The sequence below is a fragment of the Meriones unguiculatus genome, chromosome 8 (genome assembly GCF_030254825.1).
Source record: "Meriones unguiculatus strain TT.TT164.6M chromosome 8, Bangor_MerUng_6.1, whole genome shotgun sequence".
In the NCBI taxonomy this organism is placed as follows: domain Eukaryota; kingdom Metazoa; phylum Chordata; class Mammalia; order Rodentia; family Muridae; genus Meriones; species Meriones unguiculatus.
The window spans coordinates 117,870,311-117,891,456 of NC_083356.1; the positions used below are offsets into that span (position 1 = coordinate 117,870,311).

Consider the following 21,146-nt stretch of genomic DNA (forward strand, 5'->3'; position numbering starts at 1 on the left):
TCCCAACACCCTAGATCCTCTCCAGCTTTCCAGCCCCAGCTCCTTTCTCCTGCCCCTCCACCCCCAGCTCCCCTACCCGACTGCCCCAAACAAGCAGTTTAGTCAAAAGAGACCCTCCCCAAAGGCTTTGGTCTCCACCATGACGTATTTCCATTTCAGAAAGCAGAGGGAGCGAACTCATTTCCAGAGTTTATTGCATTATACATGCGACCAGAACATGCACAGAAAGCACAGGCTGCTCTTGGACTCTTCTACCAAACCACAGATGCACCACAAGGAGAAAGGCTACAAGGCATAGGTTAGCAATACTCCATTTCACCAAGGACAACTGCTAAGTTCATTTGTGAAAAGATACATTGTGATGTGCTTTTTAAAGTCCCCCTCCCCCCCCAAAGCTTGTGGGTTTGCTCAGTCTTCTGAAATATATATATATATAAATTTTGAAGTACTGGGTGTTTTCAAAATGTCATGAGTTCATGGGTTAAACCGCACAGAGGAGAACTCTCACGTTGAGGAGAAGCATGGGAGAGCCACGTTGCTGGTTGGCTAGCTGGATGGATGAGTGGATGGTCAGATGGACGTTCTACAGTTCTAATAAGTTAAGACCCAAATGAAAATGCGCAGTAACAGTTACCCTGCATTACGATGAAAAAATAAATTACGCGTGCTAAGTTTTTTTAATATATATATATGTACTCATAGGGATTACAGCTCACTTGCAGCACGAACAGAATGACCCCAAAGTCACATTCTAGCAGGAAAACCAGAACACAACAAAACAAAACAAAACAAAACAAAAAAACAAAGAGCAATGAAGGTTTTGTTTCCGCCTTCCCAGTCCTCCAGCGCTCAGGCCTGGAACACGGTGCCCCCTCTCGGATCCCGGCCTCACGTGGGCCTCAGACCTAAGAAAAGGTGAGGTTGGCGGTCAGTTCTCGGATTCGATTCTCTCGGCTCATCTTCTTGAGTTTCATTCGGCGGTTTTGAAACCAAATCTTGACCTGCCTGTCGGTGAGGTTAACGCTCTTACTGATCTCTAGGCGGCGCTCGCGGGTGAGGTACATATTGAACAAGAACTCCTTCTCTAATTCCAGCGTTTGGTGCTTAGTGTAGGGGCACCTCTTCTTTCTGCCACTCTTTGCAGTGAGCCAATTGCTGGTTGGAGTATCAGACTTGATTTCCTCTAACAAAATTAAAGGGAGAAGAAAAAAAAATCAAGAATTTTTTTTTTCTCTCAGTCCATTCAAATACACCCTTGGCCATGACCCTGCTGGCAGACAAGCTTCTTTTGACAATGCTGGTATGAAACATTACTCACAAAGGTGGGGCATGAAGGGGATTTTAAACTGATACCAATTTAGAGCTAAACGCTTACTACAATGGAAGGATGTTCTGTATCAGGGGTTGGTGCTCTCTCTCTCTCTCACTCTCTCTCCTTCTCTCTCTGCCACACAACTTTCTGTTTTTGCACAAAACATGATTATAATAGCAAACTTTACAGAATTTCCCCAGCAACATTCTAAGCGATCAGCCCATGGCAGGACAGACTACGAGAGGCCATAGCTTGGTCAGCCTATACCCTGCTGTACCGCCTCTCACCCACCTCTCCTAGGCAGACAGGGAGCCCCAGAACCAGGTTTACAGGAACCCCGTCTCTTTCAAGAGATAAACGAGGAAGCGAAGGATATCTTTTCCACCCTGCCTGAGCATGGCTGCCGTCCTCCCCAGAATTCGCTCAATTTCCAAATGTTTCTTTGCTCTCACAGAAAAGCCCTCCTCTGTGGCCCACCGGTAGACACTGAGGGACAGACTGCAGACACAGTGGGTGGGGGCCTCAAGGTTCCTTCTTAGAAACCCACATCCCTGGTTCTCTGCCTTTCCCCAGCCCTAAATGGGCAAGACAGAGCCACTCTCCTCCTCCGCCTGTCTTTGTAGAAGATTGCAAAGCCTGCGGCACTCTCCCCAGACAAAGCCAAGGTTACCTAGCCTAGCAAAGGCAAGGCGGCTTCAGCTTCCCCACCAAGCACCAGCCGGCCAAAACATTTCCTTCCCCTCTCAGATCGCAGGATGCGGGGTGCAAACCCTTGAACACAAACACGGGGTCTTGGGCCACCATAAAAGGATCCCTGGGTGTAAGGCAAACCTGGGGCTGCAAATCTGAGCCAAAGAAAAGGGGGCCCTGGAGCCCTGTTTACAAGCGGCTGGTCTCCTTTTAGCTCTTTTGTTGCATTTCGAATCTGACTCAGGACAGATAAACCCGGCAAGCCTTTCCTGTGCTCGGGCGCCATCAGCGTGAGGCCAGGTCTGGCCTGGAGGGCCAGAGCAGCGGGAGAGAAGCTGGGACAGTCTCAAGGCTGAAATCTCCCCCTCTAAAAGCCGGGTGGAGCGGCACCTGCCGAGTTGGGCTCTGGGCTCCGCTGCCCAGGCTCTGGGCACCCGAGCACTCCCTTTCCGAGGCTTTGCCGGACTGCGCGCCCGGGCTGGGTGGCAACTCTGTTCATACCGACCTTTGCTTTCCTTCTCCTGCACTTCTGGGCTGGACACGGAGACCTCGGCCAGGCAGCTCCTGTCTTCTGGAAGGCCGCCCTTGGCCTCGGGGCTCTCCACTTGGGATACTTTGCTGGGCTCCTGGCCGCTCGCCGTTTCGTTCATCTTCTTCTCCATCTGCAGCTGGGCAGCCGAGAGCTGCGGCTTGGCCGCGCCACGAGGGTTGAGCTGGAGCATGACAGCGGAGCCGCTTTCGGGGCTGTTATTGTACTCTTGGGTTTTCCCGGTGGCGTAGGTCTGACTCAGTCTAAAATATCCAGGGACAGGAACCTCTGGGTTCTCAACGGGGCAGGACTCGGGTACCAGCCTCTGGTACGAAGGGACCTCGGCAGAAATGAGTTTGTTGCGCTTATCAGAATACATGCAGCAACTGGATTCTTCTTTAATGTTGGCGGTGAACGGGCAGGCAGGGACCTGCTGTGTAACAGGTTGCTCTATTCGACAGGATCTGTTCGGGTCTGTCCAACTGTCTACTTGAGGTATATAAGGGTGCACGTTCATACCCATATTTTGGTGGTTCACTTCTCTTTTGGCCAGAGACGGGAGCAGTCCACAGGTTTGCATTCCATAGGTCCCCATGTCTGCGCTAGGTGGTGGCATGTACATGCTGGCGCTGCTCGAATAGAAACTGTCACTCCTGCAGGCACTGATCAAGGAGTCTACTAAAAACGTATTAGCAGCAGGAGAGCTGTTGGGAAAGGACATTTTGGGGAGGAATTTGAAGAAGAGAGATTGTGTCCTTTGTAGGCTGACATCTCTAGGAAAACATTCCCGGTGTAATTGTGGATGCCTCTGCCGACCACATGACAACCAAGCCAATGAGATTTGAAAATGGCCTTGAGCCGCAGCCTCCTTGCTGGTCACGTGTTCTCCAGCCCGGCCGGCCGGCCGCGTAAGCGCGGACAACAGCGACATCTAACTAAGGGCCCGTGCTAGTGCGCGCCGGAGACGCCGGCCCGGAGCTCTGCGGCCGGCCAGCCGGCCTCCCGGGGCTTGCCTGGCCGGCCTGCCCCACTCGAGTCCCCCAGCCGGCCACCGGGCCCAGCCGGCGGAAGGAAAGCCTCGACCCGAGGGGCCTCCGGGAGGACACGCGCGCTCAGGGAGGTCAGAGCGCCTGGCGCCCGCTCCCACAGCGGCTTCCCCGCACACACCCAGGCAGAACGCGCCCACCAGGGCCGGTTCCGAGCAAGGGGTAGGGGCGCGGGCTGGTTAACTTAGCATTGGGCAACCGGGAAGGTGAGTCCGATTCCCCTGGTTCCGAAACGTCCCTTCTGGGGCTCCAAGGGGGGGGGGAGGGATCTTCCGTGCAAAGATAGGGCCAAGGTGTCTTGGCTGCTGGGTCGGCGGCGAAGGTCGAGAGGCCACGCAGCCGGGCAGACCCTGAGCCCGGAGGATGGTTCCAGCCCGCGCTACCCTCCCCTTAGAGCCTTCGGTTCGGACTAGGGGCGAGGGGTCCCCGGCACCCATGAGCCCCCGGAGCCTGGACTCTCAGAGTAACCACACCCTGACCTTTGAGGGGCCAGCAGGAGGGAGATAATCCTTCGCCAGCCATTCCCTATCCTCGAAGCGTCCCTCGGGCTCCCAGAGAAAAGCGAGATTTCCTTTCCCTGCTAACACAGGGCAGAGAGGAAGGAAAGGAAAAAGAAAGTATCTTTTCAAAAGAAAGGGGGAACTCTGAGCCCTGGACTCCACAAGTTTTGGAAAACCGGGCCAGAAAAAAAACGAGAGACGCAAAGCAAAGGTGTCATTTGGATTTTCTGCAAAGAAAAATATGTTTTGCCTTTATGGATTTTGTAAAAGCATTGGTTTCTGACAAGTGCAAGGTACAAAAGGTTGTGGAATTTATTAATACATATTAAGAAGAATCAGGGCGATCAATAAAATTCTCATCTACATTCTTGGGCTACTTGGTAATTTTCTTGCTTCTGAAGGTTTTTAAAGAGTTATACCCGCTGTTGCCACAAACGGGAAGATATTTTATTAACAAATCAATCGAGACTTTGTAAAGGATAAGATTAATAGTTAAGATTTAGCATAATGGCGTTTGCTTTATGAATTATTGAAAATTATACTATTGATTTTTCCCCTTCACTACTAACCAAGAAGGTCAATTTTTGTTTTAACACAAATTGTCAAATATTAAAAGCTACACTTTTGTCACAAGTTGAATTTTATAGTTTTGGACAATCCCTAAAATTTTTTTGGCAAGGTTTTGTTTAGGCAAGAGGGGGAATGAGATGGGAGAGTCTTAGTCTTCCGCTTCCTCTGGTGAGGGAAAGTTTTATAAAGAGGACGTGGTCTGGGGTTGTGGTCCAGCTCATTAAAGAGCAACCGCTGCCGCCACCACCGTGGAAACTCGGAGTTTTATGAGAAACTTGAACAACTCCCTCCCTCCTTCTCTGCTCGCTGGCGGCCGAGCCCCTCTGCGGAAGCAGGAGCCTTAGGACAGCAGCAGGGAGCTTTAACCTTGATTTCCAAAGACTTGCCCTGGACTAAGGGCCCTGCCTGTGTGTGGGAGCCGTCCTTCCGCCTTCCGGGTCCCTTTCCCCGCAGTCCAGAAAGTAAAAAGGACCCGGAAACGGTGACCGTGAACCAGTTCTCAGTCCGAGGAGACATTGGCGTTCTTTTCTCTCACACTCACCCAGGGATAGGCTGGCCTTGGATTTCAGGCCCAGAGACTGAACTTGTGGGGATCTGTTTTCCACCTCAATAACATTTCTGTGGGGTCCAATGCTCCTTATGGCGCCTGAGCATTCTGGGGGACCAAGGGCTCCTTCACAAAAACACTTCATCCCCTCCCCAAAGTCCTTTGTCCCCCCCCTCCCTGCCATAAAGGAATTTCTCCTGGCCTGGTGAAAACAGGCGCTGGACGCTATTTTCGGCCTTGGGACCAATGGGCTAGCCCTCTCGGTGCCCTCGCCCAAACAATAACCCCTTTTAAAAAACTCCACGGTGGCAATGAGACAGCCCTTTTAAACCTTTACGCAGCTGTTCAAATACAACATCATGGCCAGGTTAAAGCCCTGGCGCCTCTGGCTGCTCTGGCCGCTGCACGCCGGCGCTGAAGCCCGAGATTTAAACATCACCTTTCCACAGGGGTGTCCCTTTTTAAGCTGGGGAGGGAGTGCAGGGTGTTAAGTAAGGCACAGGGGGGGAAAAAGCGTTTGCCCCCAGGTTGCTAAGATCCCGCTCAAACCTAACAAGCCACTGATTAGCACCTCAAAAAAAAAAAAAAAATCCTTTTCACATTGCAGCTCAGATTCCGAGCTACAGCGAAACGTGCCCAGAGCTGGACAAAGTGCCCGCTGCTGCCGCTGCGCTCTCGGCAGCCGCCCTGACGCCAGCCTGGCGCTTCAGCTTTGTGTCGTCCTGTGGCTCAGCCAGGAGAGCTGCCCAGAGTCCGACTGCCCGCTTTTCCTAATCCCGAGCGAGGCAGGGCCGGTCAATCTAATCAGGAATTTTATGCCCATCAAATGCCCTTTCATAATCTTTATTTATACACGAAGAAAACACCCAGTCTAAAAACAGGCAATTCCTTGCTGAGCTGGTAAGTCTTCAGTGAAGGAGGAGAGGCAGAGCCCTGCCTTCTCCGTGTGTGGGTCTTTCTATTTGAGTGTCCCATGGCTTCAAGCTCAAAGTCACCTCACATTGGATTAGGGTTTAAATAAATCTTCACCCACAGGCAGAAAAAGAAATGAGTATGTCAATTTAAAAAAATAGAATCTATTTTCACAAATTTTTATTTTTTTCTACCTTTAGACTGATTCACTGGGGCCAAAACTGTCAATATGTTAGATTTCTAGAATTTAAAACGAGCAAAATGAAAATACTGTAAGGAAGGACAGAAAATGTGCCTTAAAACCTTAGAGCGGCCACAAAGCAAACGGAAGGAAAAGGCTGTAGCGCTGAGGGCCAGCTTTTATTTAGAGTGTTTAATGCAGTGGCTAGTGTTGTGTGTTTTTTTTTAAGTCAACTTTAGATCATTTACAGCAGTTAATATTAATAATAAGTCAATATTGCATCGTAAAGGAGATGAATATCCGTATTTGTACCAAGGCGTCTGTCTCCTTGGCACAGCTCTTTCGAGAGAAGCATTTAAAAGGTCGCCTTAGCAAGAAATCAGCGTTTGTGATAATAACAATAACAATAAGTGGCTTCTGCACTGCTCTCTGTTTTTTGTTTTTTTTTTTGGGGGGGGGTAGAGGCTCTGGGCCTAGGAGGACCTATGGGCTCTTAGAATCTCCCTGAATTAGAGCCGTGAGCTGCCTCTGGATTCCGTCACCCTTTGGACCCAGAGTGGGTAGGGACAGATTAAAAGCTGCCTCCCCAGGGCGCCCCTCTGGGTTGCACTGGGCACCACGGCAGCAAGTGGAAAAGAAGGGGTAAAAGGGAACGGGATCCGCAGAGAAGAGCGGAAGGGATCAAGGAGGGCCGAGCCCCTTTCGACACCGACACAAAAGACTCCTACTTGGCGCATTTTCTCTCTACTTCAGAACCCGAGAACTTGGCGCCTCAGAATCGGCGGCCGCCGCCAAGGAAACCCGGGCGCTCCGGCCCGCCCAAGAGGGGGGGACTGCCGTCCCCCGAAGGTCCCGATCCCACGCCTCGAGCCCACGCTGGGCGGGCGCTGCGGGGAGGACAGACGGCGCGGAGCCACGGAAGGGGGCTGCGGGCGGCTGCGGCCAGGGCCGCGGGGCCCCGCACCACCAGGCGCGCGGTGGACGGGGCCGCCTGCGAAGGGACACAACCACATTTGGGGAGGGAGGTCTCACCCCACGTGGACCGAAGCCGGCCTCAGGCCCCGGGAAAGGTCGCTTTACGAGAGCTAAGCCGGACGGGGGGCCAGACGGGGGCCGAGCCGGGTGCCCGCGCGGGGACCCCCCACGCCTCCCTGGCCGGCGCCCCAGCCGCCAAAGCCAGAGCCAGTCCCGGAGCCCGGGGGCCACCGAACGGAGGGAGGGAGACAGGGGTCAGGGCGACATCCAGGGGCCGCGGGCTCCGCGCGAGGAACTTAGGGTGAAAGGAGGAGGGACAGGCCAGCCTTCCTTTGAGCCGCCCGCCGGGGACCCTGTCTTCACACTCGGGGACCGCGGACGAGGATGCCAGCTGAGGGGGCACGGACCCGGCCAAGGCGGTGGATCCCGGGGCTTTCAGCTGTCCGAGAGCCCGTGTCCAGGCAGGCAAACGGCGCACCTCAAGGTCAGCGCGCGGCCAGGAAAGGCGGCCCGGCTCCCGTCAAGTACAAGGCCCGGCTACCTCGAACGCCCTTCCGTCCACAACACTCCGAAACAGCACCGTCCTCGCCAAGAGGCCGCTCCTCCCGGGAGCCGCGCCGGCCCGGGGGCCCCCGGCACCCCGGCTCCCAGCCCTCCCTGCCCCTGGGGTGGCCCAGCCACGCGCGGGCCGGAGCCCCCGGCCCAGGACGCCGTCCACGCTCCTCGTGGAGCTCCCTTCTTCCCTCGTTCTCTTTCCTTTTCCTAAGGACGCGCTCGGCCAGGTTGCCAACGCCCCAATCTGTCTTAAACAAAAGCCCTGTAATCACCCCAGCCCTCCGAAAGCTCCAAGACGCGTGCGGTTTTGGGGAAGGACTTTATCTTTGTCGTCACTCTTCACACTCCAACACGAACATAGATTCCCTCCCCCCCAGGGTAACCAACTCGCGGTGGCTATGCCGTGCTTCAAACCACAGATATTTGTCTTTTAGAAACATCTTCTCAAAACCACCAGGTCGTACATATACCAAGGTATTCTCTGCAGCGGCTTTATCTTTAGGGAAACAACGACTGGGGACGCTCCTGTTTCAGAATACTGATTGCTTCTTTTTCTCTGCCTCCCCACAACCTCTCACAATTCACGGCTGCTTAGAACAAGCCAACAGCAAACACCTTAACTGCTGCCTGTTTCTAACGGGCGGGCCAAGATCCCTTACTAGAATCTAGGATTGGGAAAAATAAGGTTCCGCAGCCTCTTGGCAAGTGAGGCTTCTGGAACGTGAGCGCGCCCTCGTGTGGCTGTAGAGGTTCTTGCAAACGGAAACTGCTATGTCCAGCTATCGCCTGGAGTATGCTGGCTGGCACACAGCTTGTATATTTAAACGCAGTTAGAAGGAAAAGAGGAAAGATAAAGAGAGAAAGAACAAACCGGTTTTAATCTCCTCAAAAGATCATACCACTGTGGCATTTACATGTAAGGCAATGCCCAGAGTTCCAAACAAAATAGTCTCCTTCTGAGCGAAATAATTTGATTGTCTGCTCTGCTCCTATTGTAGCCTCTACTCAAGATTGAGGAAAGGGTTTGAAAACAAAATAAATATATTTTATCTTGTTCTAGATCTTAGAAAGTGTCAGAGTCTATTTAGCCGGGTGGCAAACGGCTTTCAAATGCTAGGGGCAGCAGTAACCATGGTCAGAACTTACTCTCTCTCAAATGTCTTTTTATAAAACTGCAGTTCTCCATTACACCGGGGAGAAGCTCTTTCTAAGACCCTCTCAAATTCTCAGCCCACCCTGGCTCTAGTAATAGTTAATAGGCATTTTGATCTAACAAGTGTTTTTATTTTATTTTATTTTTCTAAGAAGTCAATTGCTATTAAGGTACTCAAATGTTTGGAGGGAAATTAAGGTTATTGATCCTGAAATTAGGAATTTTCTTAGATTTATGGTGAACCCCCAGAATGATTCTGTATGGTCATAAATGTGTGTGTGGGTTGGGGTGTGTGAGCCTGTATTATGAGAGTGGGTGGTGGTTGGAAATCACAGAAGAACTTTAAGGCGCCTAATTATTCAGAGAGGTTAAAGGTGATGACCTTGACATTTTGGAAGTTCAAAGGCATACGCTTATGCACTTATGTTTTTTCTTTACCCCCCAAAAGCTTCAACAATTAAAAAAATTATATTTCAAAAAGCATACTTCCTAAGAAGAGGCCTGAAGTGCTGTGCAGCTTATGGATTTATATTTTGACTTTGGGCTCCTGAGAGCTTAAGAGTCATAAGATCCACTTCACTCTTTTCAGATCAAGAGAAGCTTTCTCACTCCCCTGGTTTATTGCACACTGCGGAAATCTCTTTTGGGCCCACCAGAAGGTGTATAATATAACCCAATTAAGCTGTTTAGAACTTTGGCTTTTATGGTGTTGTCTAGACAGTTCAAGGTTTTGTAAACAGCCTGGCTTGGTCCTGTGGCATAAAGCACAGTGCACCCCCTCACCACATTCTTTAACTTAAAGGGATAAACGTGGCGAGAAGCAGTTCTGCAGCCCCTGGCCTTAGTCTAGTGGGGGGGCACATTCCCTGCCTCGTGCTCTCTATGACACAAGGACCCCAGCTCCCTGCACCTATTAACTTCCTTTTAACAAACTTCCCCGCCTCACGTGGAAGACTTTTTTCTTCTTTTCCTTCTTAAGGAACTCTGGCTCCTTGTCCCCTTGTTAAGAGATCATTTGAATCTTGTAATTACTTTTTAAAATTTGTTTTGTCTTTCCAAAAATTCCAAGTTCATTAGACTAGGGCTGGGCTAAGAATTTGCTCCTTAATCTACTGCTTCAACCTCGTTGCCTGGAGGGGGGGAAAAGGCAGCCAGCTCTGCTGGATCACATCGCCAATTCACAGTTAGTGTAAAGCTAACGTGATTTTAAAAACCAGTGTAGCCTAGAGGGGGTGTGAAGGACCAGTTCCTATTACAGAGAGGTTAAAAGTGCTCCAGGGGGCTTTCAGGTGCGTGGGGACAGGGTTCTGGCCACTAAGACAGCCTGATCAGCCACTAACCTTCTTCAAACAGCGAAATCATGCAGTGTATTGAAGCTGTATCTCCATTTTGCTAGAAACCATTTATTCACACACAAAAAGACAGTGACTCATGCCCAAAGGTACATTTCCCAGAGTTTAAATAATCTGTGTTCACTGAGGGGGAAGAAAGGGATTTCTTAAACTCGAAACAAAACACCGGCTCCTTCTAGCCCCATGGCCTAACTGCCTACAGATCCCGCCTTGTCCACGAGGACTGGGAGAGGGAGAGAAGGAACAACAGCACATTGGCGGTAAAATTGTAAAGGGACGTTTGCATTTACCATTTTCCCCTTATTAGGATCCGCTGGGCCAAGTCCCCGGCCTCTTCCTCAGGCTGCAGAAGTCGCTGGGAGGTCCCGAGTTGACCGCGAGAAGGAATCGTGAAGTTCCACAGAGAAGAGGCGTCATTGAAGCCAAGGACATTGGGCCTGCGGAGGGCAGGCTGGTGGGGAGGAGGGCGGGTGAGGGGGGCTCTGGGGAGGGGGCGCGTCTGGAGCTCTCAGAATAAGGGGTTTCCAGTGAAATACTGCAGACGGTCCCTGTTCAGTTTCTTTTCTTTCATCCTGCGATTCTGGAACCAGATTTTGACTTGCCGGTCAGTGAGGTTGAGCATCCGAGAGAGCTGGAGTCTTTTCTCTTTGTTTATGTACACATTAAAGAAAAACTCGCGTTCCAGTTCGCGGATCTGGTACTTGGTGTAGGGACAGCGCTTTTTCCGGGACCTCTGGGGGGCCGCTGCAAGGCAAAGAGGAGAGCAGGGGTGAGAGAGGCTGAGCTGGCCCCCACCGTCTCCGGCCGCCGAGCGAGGGCCAGGCCTTAGCCCGGTTGGGGACGTCCCTTGCTGCCCGTTGAAAGGCTCTGCCTGCGTCGTGGGGGATGACATATGGGCGGGCACAGGAGAGTGCGGGCGTGGACATGTGTTCACGCCCGGACACACACACCACACACACACACACACTCCACACACTCCACACACATACTCACCACACACACACACAGTTCGCACACATACTCACTGCACACACACACACACACACACACACACACACACCCTCCAGCCTGGCACTGAGATAGGAAACAAGGAGGGCAAGGCAGGCTCTGAACTGGAAGGGGACAGAGAGACCAGAGCGCGCCCACCGGGGCTTCTGCTCAGCTCCCGGGCGGAGGGTCAGCCAGGGGCTCGGCTTAAGTCCAGTGCGAAGATCGCCCACCCCCCTAAAAGGCAGGGGGGCCCCACCCGGTCCCCACTCACTAACTGGCTCCCAACCTCTTTCCCTCCTCAACTCCCCCACCCCCACCCAAACAGAGGGCCAGCCCTCCGCGGCGCTCAGCGCCCTCCTCGAGGTCTACCTTAAGCCCACCTAAATTGGTTTCCTATCATAAACACACTTTACAACGACCCGGGAAATCTTATAGGATGTATAAACCCCCTCGAACGCTTATAAAGTCGCACATAAAACGGCGCGAGCCGAGGGAGGTCCCCGCCGCGCCCCCCTCCCCCAGCGCCCCGGGCCAGCCCCCGGGCCCGCGCCCCGCGCCTACCTGCGCCGCCGCCGCTCTTCTCGGCCCCCGCCTCCCCCGGGGGGCCCTCGCCCTCGCCTCCGGCCGCCCCCTTGGGCTCCGCGCCGGGAGTCGCCTTGGCGCAGGGGCTGGCCCCGCCGGCGGCGGCCCCGGCCTTGGGGTCGCCCTTGTCGGCGGCGCCCTCGGGCTGCGGCGGCGGCGGCGGCGGCGGCGGCGGCGGGGGCGCGGGCTGCGGGCCGGCGAAGGGGGGCCCGGGCGACGCCTCGTAGAACTGGTCGAAGCCCTGGGGCAGGATGCCGTTGCGCCCCACCGCGCTGTAGAAGTTGGAGGCGGCGGCCGCCGGGCCGTGCGGAGGCCCCGGGGCGCCGCACACCGGCTCGGGGGCCTTGAAGAGCACGTCCGGCCGGCGGCCCGCGGGCGGGAGCAGCTCCCGCTGCATGGCCGCCTCCTCGGCCGCCGCCGCCGCCGCCGCCGCCGCAGCCGCCGCCGCCGCGTAGTAGGGAGCGTAGCCCCCCGAGCCGCCGCCGCCGCCGCCGCCGCCCCCGCCCGGGCCGCCCCCGCCGCCGCCCCCCGCGCCCCCGCCGCCGCCGCCGCCGCCGCGGTACGGCCACTTGGCGCGCTCCAGGCCGTAGTCGCGGAAGGCCACCTCGCGCACGGGCTGGACGTGCGGTGCCAGGTTGGACGAGTAGGGGAAAGCCATCTGGCAGGAGGGCGGCTGCGACAGGAACGACGGCTTCCCCGCGAAGTCCGACGGGGCCACGTAGTAGGCGCAGCCCGGCAGGTACATGCTGGCTGCGCTCGGGCCGCACTCGTCAAAGTCGCTCATGGCTGCGCGCCGTGCGCGCCCGCCAGCCCCGGGCCGCTCCCCGCGCCTCCGACCTGAGCCATCGATTGCACAAGACGCTTGGGCCAGGATCAACTAAGCAAAAATCCCCACCGGGCGCTGACGTGCAATTCATCTTGATTGATTCGGGTGGTAATTGTGTCACGTGACGCCATGAAGAGGAGAAATGTCCTTATATCTCTAGCAGGCGCTCCTCCAACACGCCCCGGGACGGCTCCCGGCGCCGGGACGCGCGCGCGCCGGGGGCGCCTGGGCCTCGGGCCCCCGCCAGCCCTCCCGGGGCGCTCCCTGGCCGGTCACCTGCGCGCCGCCGGCGGCCGCCACCGCTGGGCGCATCTGCCGCCACCGGACTGGGCCGCCCGCCCGCCCTAGCCCGCCCGCGCCGCTTTAAGTACCCGGACCTAGGCCGGAGGGGAGGAGGCGGGCGGGAGGAGGGGGAGGAAGGGGGAAGGGAGAGGCGCGGAGGGCGGCGGGGGGAGCCCCGGCCCCGGCGCGGGGGGACTAGGTGTGAGGGTGTGAGCTTCCCACCCCCACCTTGCCCGCAGCCGCTCCCTCCCCCGCCGCCCGCCGCCCTCCGCAGCTCACCGGCTCGGGAGCTTGTTGCTTCTTGTTCAAGGGGCGGAATTGCGACACCCTCCGGGGCGCCGGGAGCCCTGATTTACATATTTCTCTGCGGAGCGCGTTCCGGCTGGGAGCGATTTGGCTCTCTCGGGTTCTGACACCAGAGACGAGAGCGCAGACCCTGGAAAAACGACTCCCGGGCGCGAGGCTCGGCGTGGGCCTCGGCGCCCACTCGGCCCTTTCCCTTCCAGGGTTTTTTCGCTCTGTTCCCATCCCTCCTTCCTTTGCTTGCTCTTCACTCCTCTCCTTTCTCTCTCCTGCCTTCCTCTTCTCCTTCGTCTGGCTTTCGCTCCCTTCCCGTCTTTCTAAGTACCTTCAGCATTTTCTCCTCTCTCTCTCTCTCTCTCTCTCTCTCTCTCTCTTTCTCTCTCTGTCTCTCTCTCTGTGTGTCTCAGAGGTCCTGGTTTCCTGGATTACCTCAAAGCTCGGGGGTCTGATGAACAAAAGGACCTGAAGTCCTAACCCTCACCACACAAGGGCCCTACTCACCACCCACAGACAAACCCCTGGTGTTCTGGCCCTCCTCATCCTCCTCTGTGTTCAGGTCCCTCAGAGCTTTCGGTGTATTGGAGCCCCATCGAGGCCTCAGCAATCCCCTCAGCCGCATCCCCAAGACTCCTCTGGAGCCCTTGGGTTTGATGGTCATAACAACTGCCAAGGAGATCCTTTGGTTCTCCAAGGATTCTCGGTAACATCCGCCTGACCGCTGGGGTCTGTCTGCGTCACCTGGCTCTGCCGAGGTAGACTTTCAGGCTCCCCCCCACAGCTCGCGCCAAGGCCTTACTTTCTTCTGGCTGCACCAATCCTCCCAGGCCTGGGCTCCCACCTCCAGCATAGCAAACCCTTAGTCTCTCCCCGGATCCAAACCCCAGAGCCAAAGGCGGCAGCCTGCCTCCCTCTGCAGTATTTCCCTGCCCAGAAAAGCCAGCCCAGAGGCCTGGGCTTCAGCCTTGAGGCCTGGGTAGGCAGCTCTGGCTGTGCGCTGGCTCCCTCCCTCTCTCCAGGCCGCTGCAGTTTGGGTCCTGAGCCCTTTGCCCACCGAGCCGCTTAACAGAGAAAAGGCGCGTGGTCCGGGTTAATATCTCTTTTCTAGCTGATGTCGCCCCTTCCACTTTTCCTACCCTCTTCTTTCTCCATTCCTCTCTTTCCTCCGCCCCCTCCCACGTCCGCTTCCCTCCCCCACAACACTGCGCACATAGGTCTGTAGCAGTGGTGACCAGAGCTCACCAGGCGTTCTCTCTCTCTCTCTCTCTCTCTCTCTCTCTCTCTCTCTCTCCTAGCTGTCCATCCTCTGCGACCCCTCCTTGAAACTCCCACCCCCACCCAGATCCCTGCTGGCGCCGCTCTCCTAGCCCAGAGCCCCGACACCGTATTTTCATCCGCTTCCCCATCTCCATCCCAGTCCACAAGCGTATCTCTTTCCGAATCCTGGTCGACGCCCCTGGATCTGTCTCCTAAAATGGCTCCCCAGACACTGCACAGCATTCCCGGGGTCGCTCAGAACCTAAGGCGGCGGAGGCCCCCCACCCTCCAATCCTTGCACATCTTGAGACGCAAAACATTTATGCACCTTCCCCCTGCTCACCCCACCGAATGGGTGGTAAGACAGACCGTCGCCCCTAAAGTGAGGTCTGCTGGCTGCCGAAAAGGGAAATGGAAAGGAGGAATCATTCAAGTTCAACGACATGGCGACGGCAGCTGTGGCGGGAGCCGCGCTTCTGCGGGGGAGGGTGCGCCGGCCGCAGCAGCCCGCTCGCGCCCAGGGGAAGGGGCGATGCCCCCCCCCCCACTCCTCCTCCAGCACGGCCGCCCCCGCACAGCACCCAGAGCATTCATTCCCCGCCCAGCCCGCCTCTGCTCTGTAGCCCCAGCTCTCTGCTTTGGTCCTCACCCCGAAAAACTAGCCTCTGCACCAGCGAGTTCTGCTGGAGGAACCTACCGTGAAGACCCGGGCGTTGTGTCCTTGTCCTGGCTTCCTCGGTCCTACTGGAAACACCGGGAACACACCCGGCCTTCCGGGGCTCGGCCAGCCGCTCTCTGCGCAGCAGCGCGTAGACGCGATGCGGTAATTTTGAGCCACCCAAGATAAGACACTAACTTGACCTTAACTTTGTCAGCGCGCCCCTGGTATCTGGAGAACGTGAACAGACACTGTCTGGCAGCTCTCGTAAAAGCCGACTGGGGAAGGGATTCTGAGTCATTTCATTTATTACCACTACAGTTCAGCGAGAAAGCTTTTCCTCCCTGCCAAACTTTAATTATTTATGCTCTTTTAGGAAACGAAAGAAGAGAAAAGCAGGGCGGTGGGGGGAGGTGGGGGGGAGGAAACTCCCAGAACCAGTCTCTTCCCTGCAGAGCCTTACGGAAAAGACTCCTTAAGCGGAGACTGAAAAACAAACCAAAACAAAACAGAACAAAATGTGGGGAGATCACCTTTGTCCAAGGACTGCTGGACGGACAGGCGCTGTGCCCCCCACCACCTCTGAGGGGAGTGGATGCAGCTGAGAGAGGCCAGTGAAGGGGGCACACCTCCCTCCCCCACCACCAGACATGAATATTTACAACGATTCTGGATTTCTCCTCCACTAGCTAGCATCCAGGAAGCCTCCCCTAGCCTGCCCTCCCAAGGGGAGAACCCCCGGGCCTTTAAAGCTTTCCTCCTTCGGCCTCCAGAGCTATCAACGGATTGAACAGCGGGGTAAACAGTTCATTTTTTCATTTTAATTCCTCTTTCTTAGTCAAGAGGCCGCGTGGACTGCAGCGTTTCAGAAGAAGCGTTTCTCTTTCTACGAGGGAAGGTTGAGCAATCAGATTGCAGTATCATTTCTCTTTGGCGTTTATTTCTCATCCTGGTTCCAAATTTCTGCCAGGACTTCTGTTAGGGAAGGGGACACCGTGGTCTCTGAATTTGTGTGGATCAGTAAAAAGGATGCATTTGGAAAACGCCGCCGGACTGACAGATAAGATTTTATACTTAGGTTAATTTTCTTCTGGGACTGGCCTCTAGGACTGTTCCCCCCACCCCCATCCCAGACTAAAGAAAAGAAACATGATGGTTTAGTATCATATCTGTCTAGGAAACTGGCCTGCATGTTTTTTGTTTTCGGGTCTGGGGTCTGAGGAAGTCTGGTTTCTTCTTCCTTTCTCAGTCCTCTGAACCCAAGGTCTCGGTATGGCTTCTGCCTTTGATAAGCCTTTGTTCAGTTGTTTTTGAGGAGAAAAACATCTCAATACAGACCCCGACTCCAGAAACCTGGCTCAGCACCACTTCCTCCCCGCCCAGTCAGATGGGGACATTCTAACCACAGGACCTTCGCGAATTCTTCCTTCTTACCATCCAATTGTTGTAGGCCATTTTTTTAATTGACAAAACAATGTTATGTATAAATCAAATTTGTTTCCCAGGAAGGGAATTGGAACATTGAATATTCTTTATTAGAAATGCGTTGGTCTTGCTTCTTCTTTCTCTAGTGAGGAGCTACTTTCCACCTCCATGAGTTAGGAGTCAGGATTTTCAAAGGAGTTTAATATCAAGCAGGCCCTGGCTTTATTTGACTGAGCTATAGGCTCTAAAGGCAATAGGGTGGAATTCCCAATGGAGCCTGCTGAACTCCTAGTGCCTAGAAAATCTTCCTAGGACTTTGTCCTGAGAAGGCTGACCAGAACTTGGCAGAGAGATGTTTTGTTTTGAAATCTGAGGACTCTCAACTCTTGTCTCTCCCTTCCCCAGCCAACAATAGCGAGATTTAAAGTTTGAGGATTTAGAAAAAATGGAGATTTCTCAATCTACAAACTCAGTGTTAGCTTTGCGTCTGAGATACACTCACATCACTCTAAAGACTTTGAATAGTTTCCCTTTGGATATTTCACAGATATTCTCTCCATGGTGTTTTTTGTAACTGCTTCCTGACTGCCTCAGAAGCCATTTTCTCATTTAATGAACAGCAAAGACCAGAGGCAAAGACACAAGCAGAGAAAAACAAAAAAGACGAAGCTGATGGCCTGAAAAAGATTACAAAAGAATTTAAAGCATCTTTAAGAATGAACATCAGCCCTCTAACAACTTGGCTGGGACCTGGATATTTATTTTCACTATGCAACTAATATATACAAAGAAATGTTATTTTACAAAATCAAAACAAAATATGCATGGCAGCTGTCAGCACAGAAACTTACATTTTTAAAACACCAACCAAGGTCAGTTGGGGTGAAGCTCAAGGGCCCGTGTGAGATGGCATTTAGGGTCCAGCTCCTGGAGACCTTCACTAAAGAAAAGCCATTGGGTTTGGGGAAGGAGTCATGAGCCTTCGGGATGTTGCTAGGGATTGGGGGTGGGGCTTAAAGCTCAAAAGATGAGGCAAAGATGTGTGTGTGTGTGTGTGTGTGTGTGTGTGTCATGGCTTGTATTCACTGAGAATCAGGCTGGTTGGATTCTGCAACAGAACAACTCCACCCACCATTCAGAAAACCCAGGCTCCTCAAGGTAAACCTGGCAGGGCTCAGGGCATTATAGGCTTTCCACAGGGTCTGTCTCCAGGAAAGGGCACAATGGCTAAGCATTAGTGGAGCAGTGGGGGGAGAGGCTCTGAATCCGTCTGCCCTCTGAGAGCAGTGACTCCAGGCTGAGAATCTGAGAGGTCTCTTCCCACCCCGGGCTCCTCAGGCAGCTTTTTCCCCCCTTGTGGAGACCCATTAAGGTAATTCAAGAAAGAGAGGCGCGTGGGCACCGTCATCCACCCGAGGGAGAAGTCATGGCTACAGCGAGAGTGTAGAGCCTCCTCCCTTGCTTACTCCTCTTTCTTCCCTGAGCAGCTAAGCCTCGACCCAGGCCAGCAGCTTCCTCACCACAGCTCAGCTCTAAGGATCCAGTTACAGAGTGCATGGCCTTGGCTCCTAGGGTAGGTGAGGTTGGAATGGAGGAATTCTGCCAGGCTGGAGACTATAATTTGTTCTGTGGTCTTAGTTTCTTGCCACCTCTGAGAAGGGAACCTTCCAGCAGGAGTTTATAGAGCTGAGATCCCAAGGTATCCTTCCTTTCCCCCTAGGTCTGAAGGTCTAGGGTCGTTTTTGTCCTCCCAGTCACTTAGGACAAATGGGGTTGTGATGGAATCAGATTCTTTCTTTTCTCCAGAAGGGAGAGTCTGGCTTTGTCATAAAAGGCTTCTGCTGCAAAGAGGCCAGTGTTACCCTCGGCCCTTTCTCCTGCAGCGGGCTCTCAAGGCCTTTCTACACGCGCTTGGACTCGGAGCTCTAGCTAGGCTGCTGTTAAAGGCAGAAGGAGCCGGATAGAGAAAGAAAAAAGAAAACGAACAGGCTGGAAACGGCACAACCCAGAAACAATGATCCAACAGTGAAGCCCTGGACGTAAACACCACAGGCAACAAGGGCAGGTGACCCCAGCTTAAAGCCAGGGTTAGATTGCAATTCGCAAACACCTCTTAGAAGAGGCTCTGAGAGAGCTGAAAGCGGAGGGGCGCCAGTGCCCTCCTCTCCAAACCTCCTCCTGGCTCCTGGGCTGCAGACTGAGCCGGGGACGCCCAGGACCGGAGGAGGAGGAAGAGGAGGAGGAGGAGGAGGAGGGAAAAAAAACCCAGCCCCGGCACCTCCTCCACAGCCAGGCCAAGGTCCAAAAGGGCAGGCTTGGCAAGGCCCGCCCGCCCCCGTGGGCAGCTAATAGAGAGCCGGTGCCTGCTCGCGCTGCACCACGCGCTTTTTCTTCATGCGCCGGTTCTGGAACCAGATTTTGACCTGCTGGTCGCTGAGGTTCAGCCTGTTGGACAATTCCTTACGCTTCTGCCGGTTGATGAATTCGCTGAGCAGGAATTCGTTCTCCAGCTCCGCAATCTGCTGCTTTGTGTACGGTTTCCTCTTCTTGCGGGCCCTCCCCGGGGTCGCTCCCCACGCCAGGCCTGAAACAGAGCCCCGACCCGCGTCAGCCCCCCTCACGTCACCTGCCCGCCCCACAGAGGGTCACCATTGCTGGCGACTCTGTACAGCTGTCCCTGGCACCCCGCCTCCCGTCCCTGCCCGAACAGGCTTGGGGAGCACGGGCACCGTTTACCGTCGGGCAGCGAAGATCTCAGGCAAGAGGCCACCCCGGCCACTTGCACAGTCACGTTCAAGTTGAGCGGGCCTTTGGTGTCTTCCTTGAAGCTGGAGGCGCAAGGCGGCCCCTGGAGCAGGGTCGCAGAGCCTGGAGCGACCCGGCCCACGCCTGCGTAGTCGTACTTGGTACCTTTGAGAGCCGAGGGAGCCAGGCTAGACTCGGGGGCGAAGGGCGGCCTAGTCCGGCTCCTCTCCTCAGACGCGGTGGCCGCATCAGGCGTGTAAAACTTGACCTGTTCTTCGGGTCCGTCCTTGGCGCCCGGAGACTGCAGGCCGAGAGGCCCAGAGCCGGTCAAGTAAGGCTGAGAGAAGCCCCCAAAGGCAGAGGCGGTGGCAGGCTGCGCGGGGGTGCAGGAAGCGGGAGGCGCGGCCCAGGGCAGCGCGCTGCGAGGGTAGGAGATGGGGGGAAGCGCGGCCAGCTGGCTGCCATTGGGCCGCAGGTTGGAAAAGTAGAAGGAGTCCGGTGACTGCAGGTTCAGAAGCGAGCCCACGTAGCCAGCCCTGTAGAGACTGCGCTCACCCATCGCCAACAAAGGGCCTCGGCCGTGCCTGCAACAGTATTTAGTTACAACCCGGAATAAGAGGACCGGCTCAGAGGATTGGACGAAACTTTGCCTGCAGGTTCTTCAAAGCCGGCCATTTCAGCACCGCCTACATCCCCCGACCCGTCCCCCCCCCCCCCTCAGGGTATTATGATAACACCGGCGATGTTCGACGGACGAGGCTGCCAGCAGAGCCAGAGCATGTGGAGGGAAGGCGGAGAAGGCCTTGGAGGGCTTCCAGGCCTGTCTCAGGAGCCGGTGACACTGAGATGAGGGTGTCTCTTGGGAGTTTCCCTGGTCTGGGTTGGTTTCGCCCGCCCCCAGGCTGCCTGGGCCTGGCTGACCTCGCCCGGCTTTAAGCTGCAGTTCACACATTTTCCAGTAAGGGTACCTCTGGGCTTGACCGTGCCCTTGGGTCTGAGCAACGCCGCTCCCGCGACCCATCCCTACCACAGCCGATGCAAGAGGAAAGGCGTCGCAAAGCGCTCTCTAGCGTGGCACCTAAGGACTCTTCACACCCGTCAGGAGTCTGTCCCCAGGAACCGCTCTCTGTGGCGTTGTTTTCCTGACCCCTCAGGTGATTCCGCAGTCGCGGAACCAGTCTCGTGCAAAAGCAAGAGAAGCCATTTATCTCCTCCGGAGTCAACTCGGTGACTAGTCCCTGTGAGCCAGAACCCCTAGGTGTCCCCCTGAGCGTGGAGGAGCCAGAAAAACCAGAGCCACCTGGCCGGGGGAAGAGCAGGACGCGGAGACAACCAGCTAGCTGCATTCCTTGGGTCGTGCCTCCGGGCGGGCACGGGGGGCGGCTGCGGGTTCACTGGCTGGGCCAACAGGGAGGCAGGAGAAGTAGCTGTCCCTGGCGCGGAGCTGTTCCTTGGTGGGCCCTTCTGGGCAGTCCAGAGGGAATAAGGCTCCTCTCCGCCAGAGACCTTGTTACGGGCGCCCGCCCTAGCCTGCAGCAGGACCTGCAGCCCCCGAGCCAAGCTGGAATTGGTTAGGCCCCCAGCTCTGGCAAGGGAGACCACACAGGCGCCGCCGGAGGGCAAGGCTGACCACCTCGCTGGGACTTTATTGTGTGAGTTATGGCGACCAATTGGGCGGCTCTCTCAGGACGCGATCAGCCTCTTCCTCCTGTTCTGGGGCGGGAGGAGGGTGGGGGCGGGGGGAGCCTAGGGCTCCTGG

The 21,146-nt window shown here is 55.3% G+C and overlaps 3 protein-coding genes across 3 annotated transcripts; all 3 read right to left on the bottom strand.

The window, feature by feature from the left end:
* Nucleotides 1-177: 177 nt before the first annotated feature.
* Hoxd10 (homeobox D10) lies at nucleotides 178-3,473 on the bottom strand. The gene is made up of 2 exons (XM_021650442.2): nucleotides 2,508-3,473; nucleotides 178-1,183 (listed from the first exon to the last, which is right to left on the bottom strand). Exons 1-2 carry the CDS (start codon nucleotides 3,460-3,462, stop codon nucleotides 906-908), a joined length of 1,233 nt encoding a protein of 410 aa, XP_021506117.2. The 5' UTR covers nucleotides 3,463-3,473; the 3' UTR covers nucleotides 178-905.
* On the bottom strand, nucleotides 1,051-12,781 carry Hoxd11 (homeobox D11). The gene is made up of 3 exons (XM_021650443.2): nucleotides 11,874-12,781; nucleotides 10,613-11,066; nucleotides 1,051-1,183 (listed from the first exon to the last, which is right to left on the bottom strand). The coding sequence occupies exons 1-2, from the start codon at nucleotides 12,676-12,678 to the stop codon at nucleotides 10,831-10,833; spliced, it is 1,041 nt and encodes a 346-aa protein (XP_021506118.2). The 5' UTR covers nucleotides 12,679-12,781; the 3' UTR covers nucleotides 1,051-1,183; nucleotides 10,613-10,830.
* Nucleotides 12,782-18,987: 6,206 nt separating this feature from the next.
* On the bottom strand, nucleotides 18,988-19,946 carry Hoxd12 (homeobox D12). Its single transcript, XM_021650438.2, has 2 exons — nucleotides 19,379-19,946; nucleotides 18,988-19,226 (listed from the first exon to the last, which is right to left on the bottom strand). The coding sequence occupies exons 1-2, from the start codon at nucleotides 19,944-19,946 to the stop codon at nucleotides 18,988-18,990; spliced, it is 807 nt and encodes a 268-aa protein (XP_021506113.1).
* Nucleotides 19,947-21,146: the final 1,200 nt, after the last annotated feature.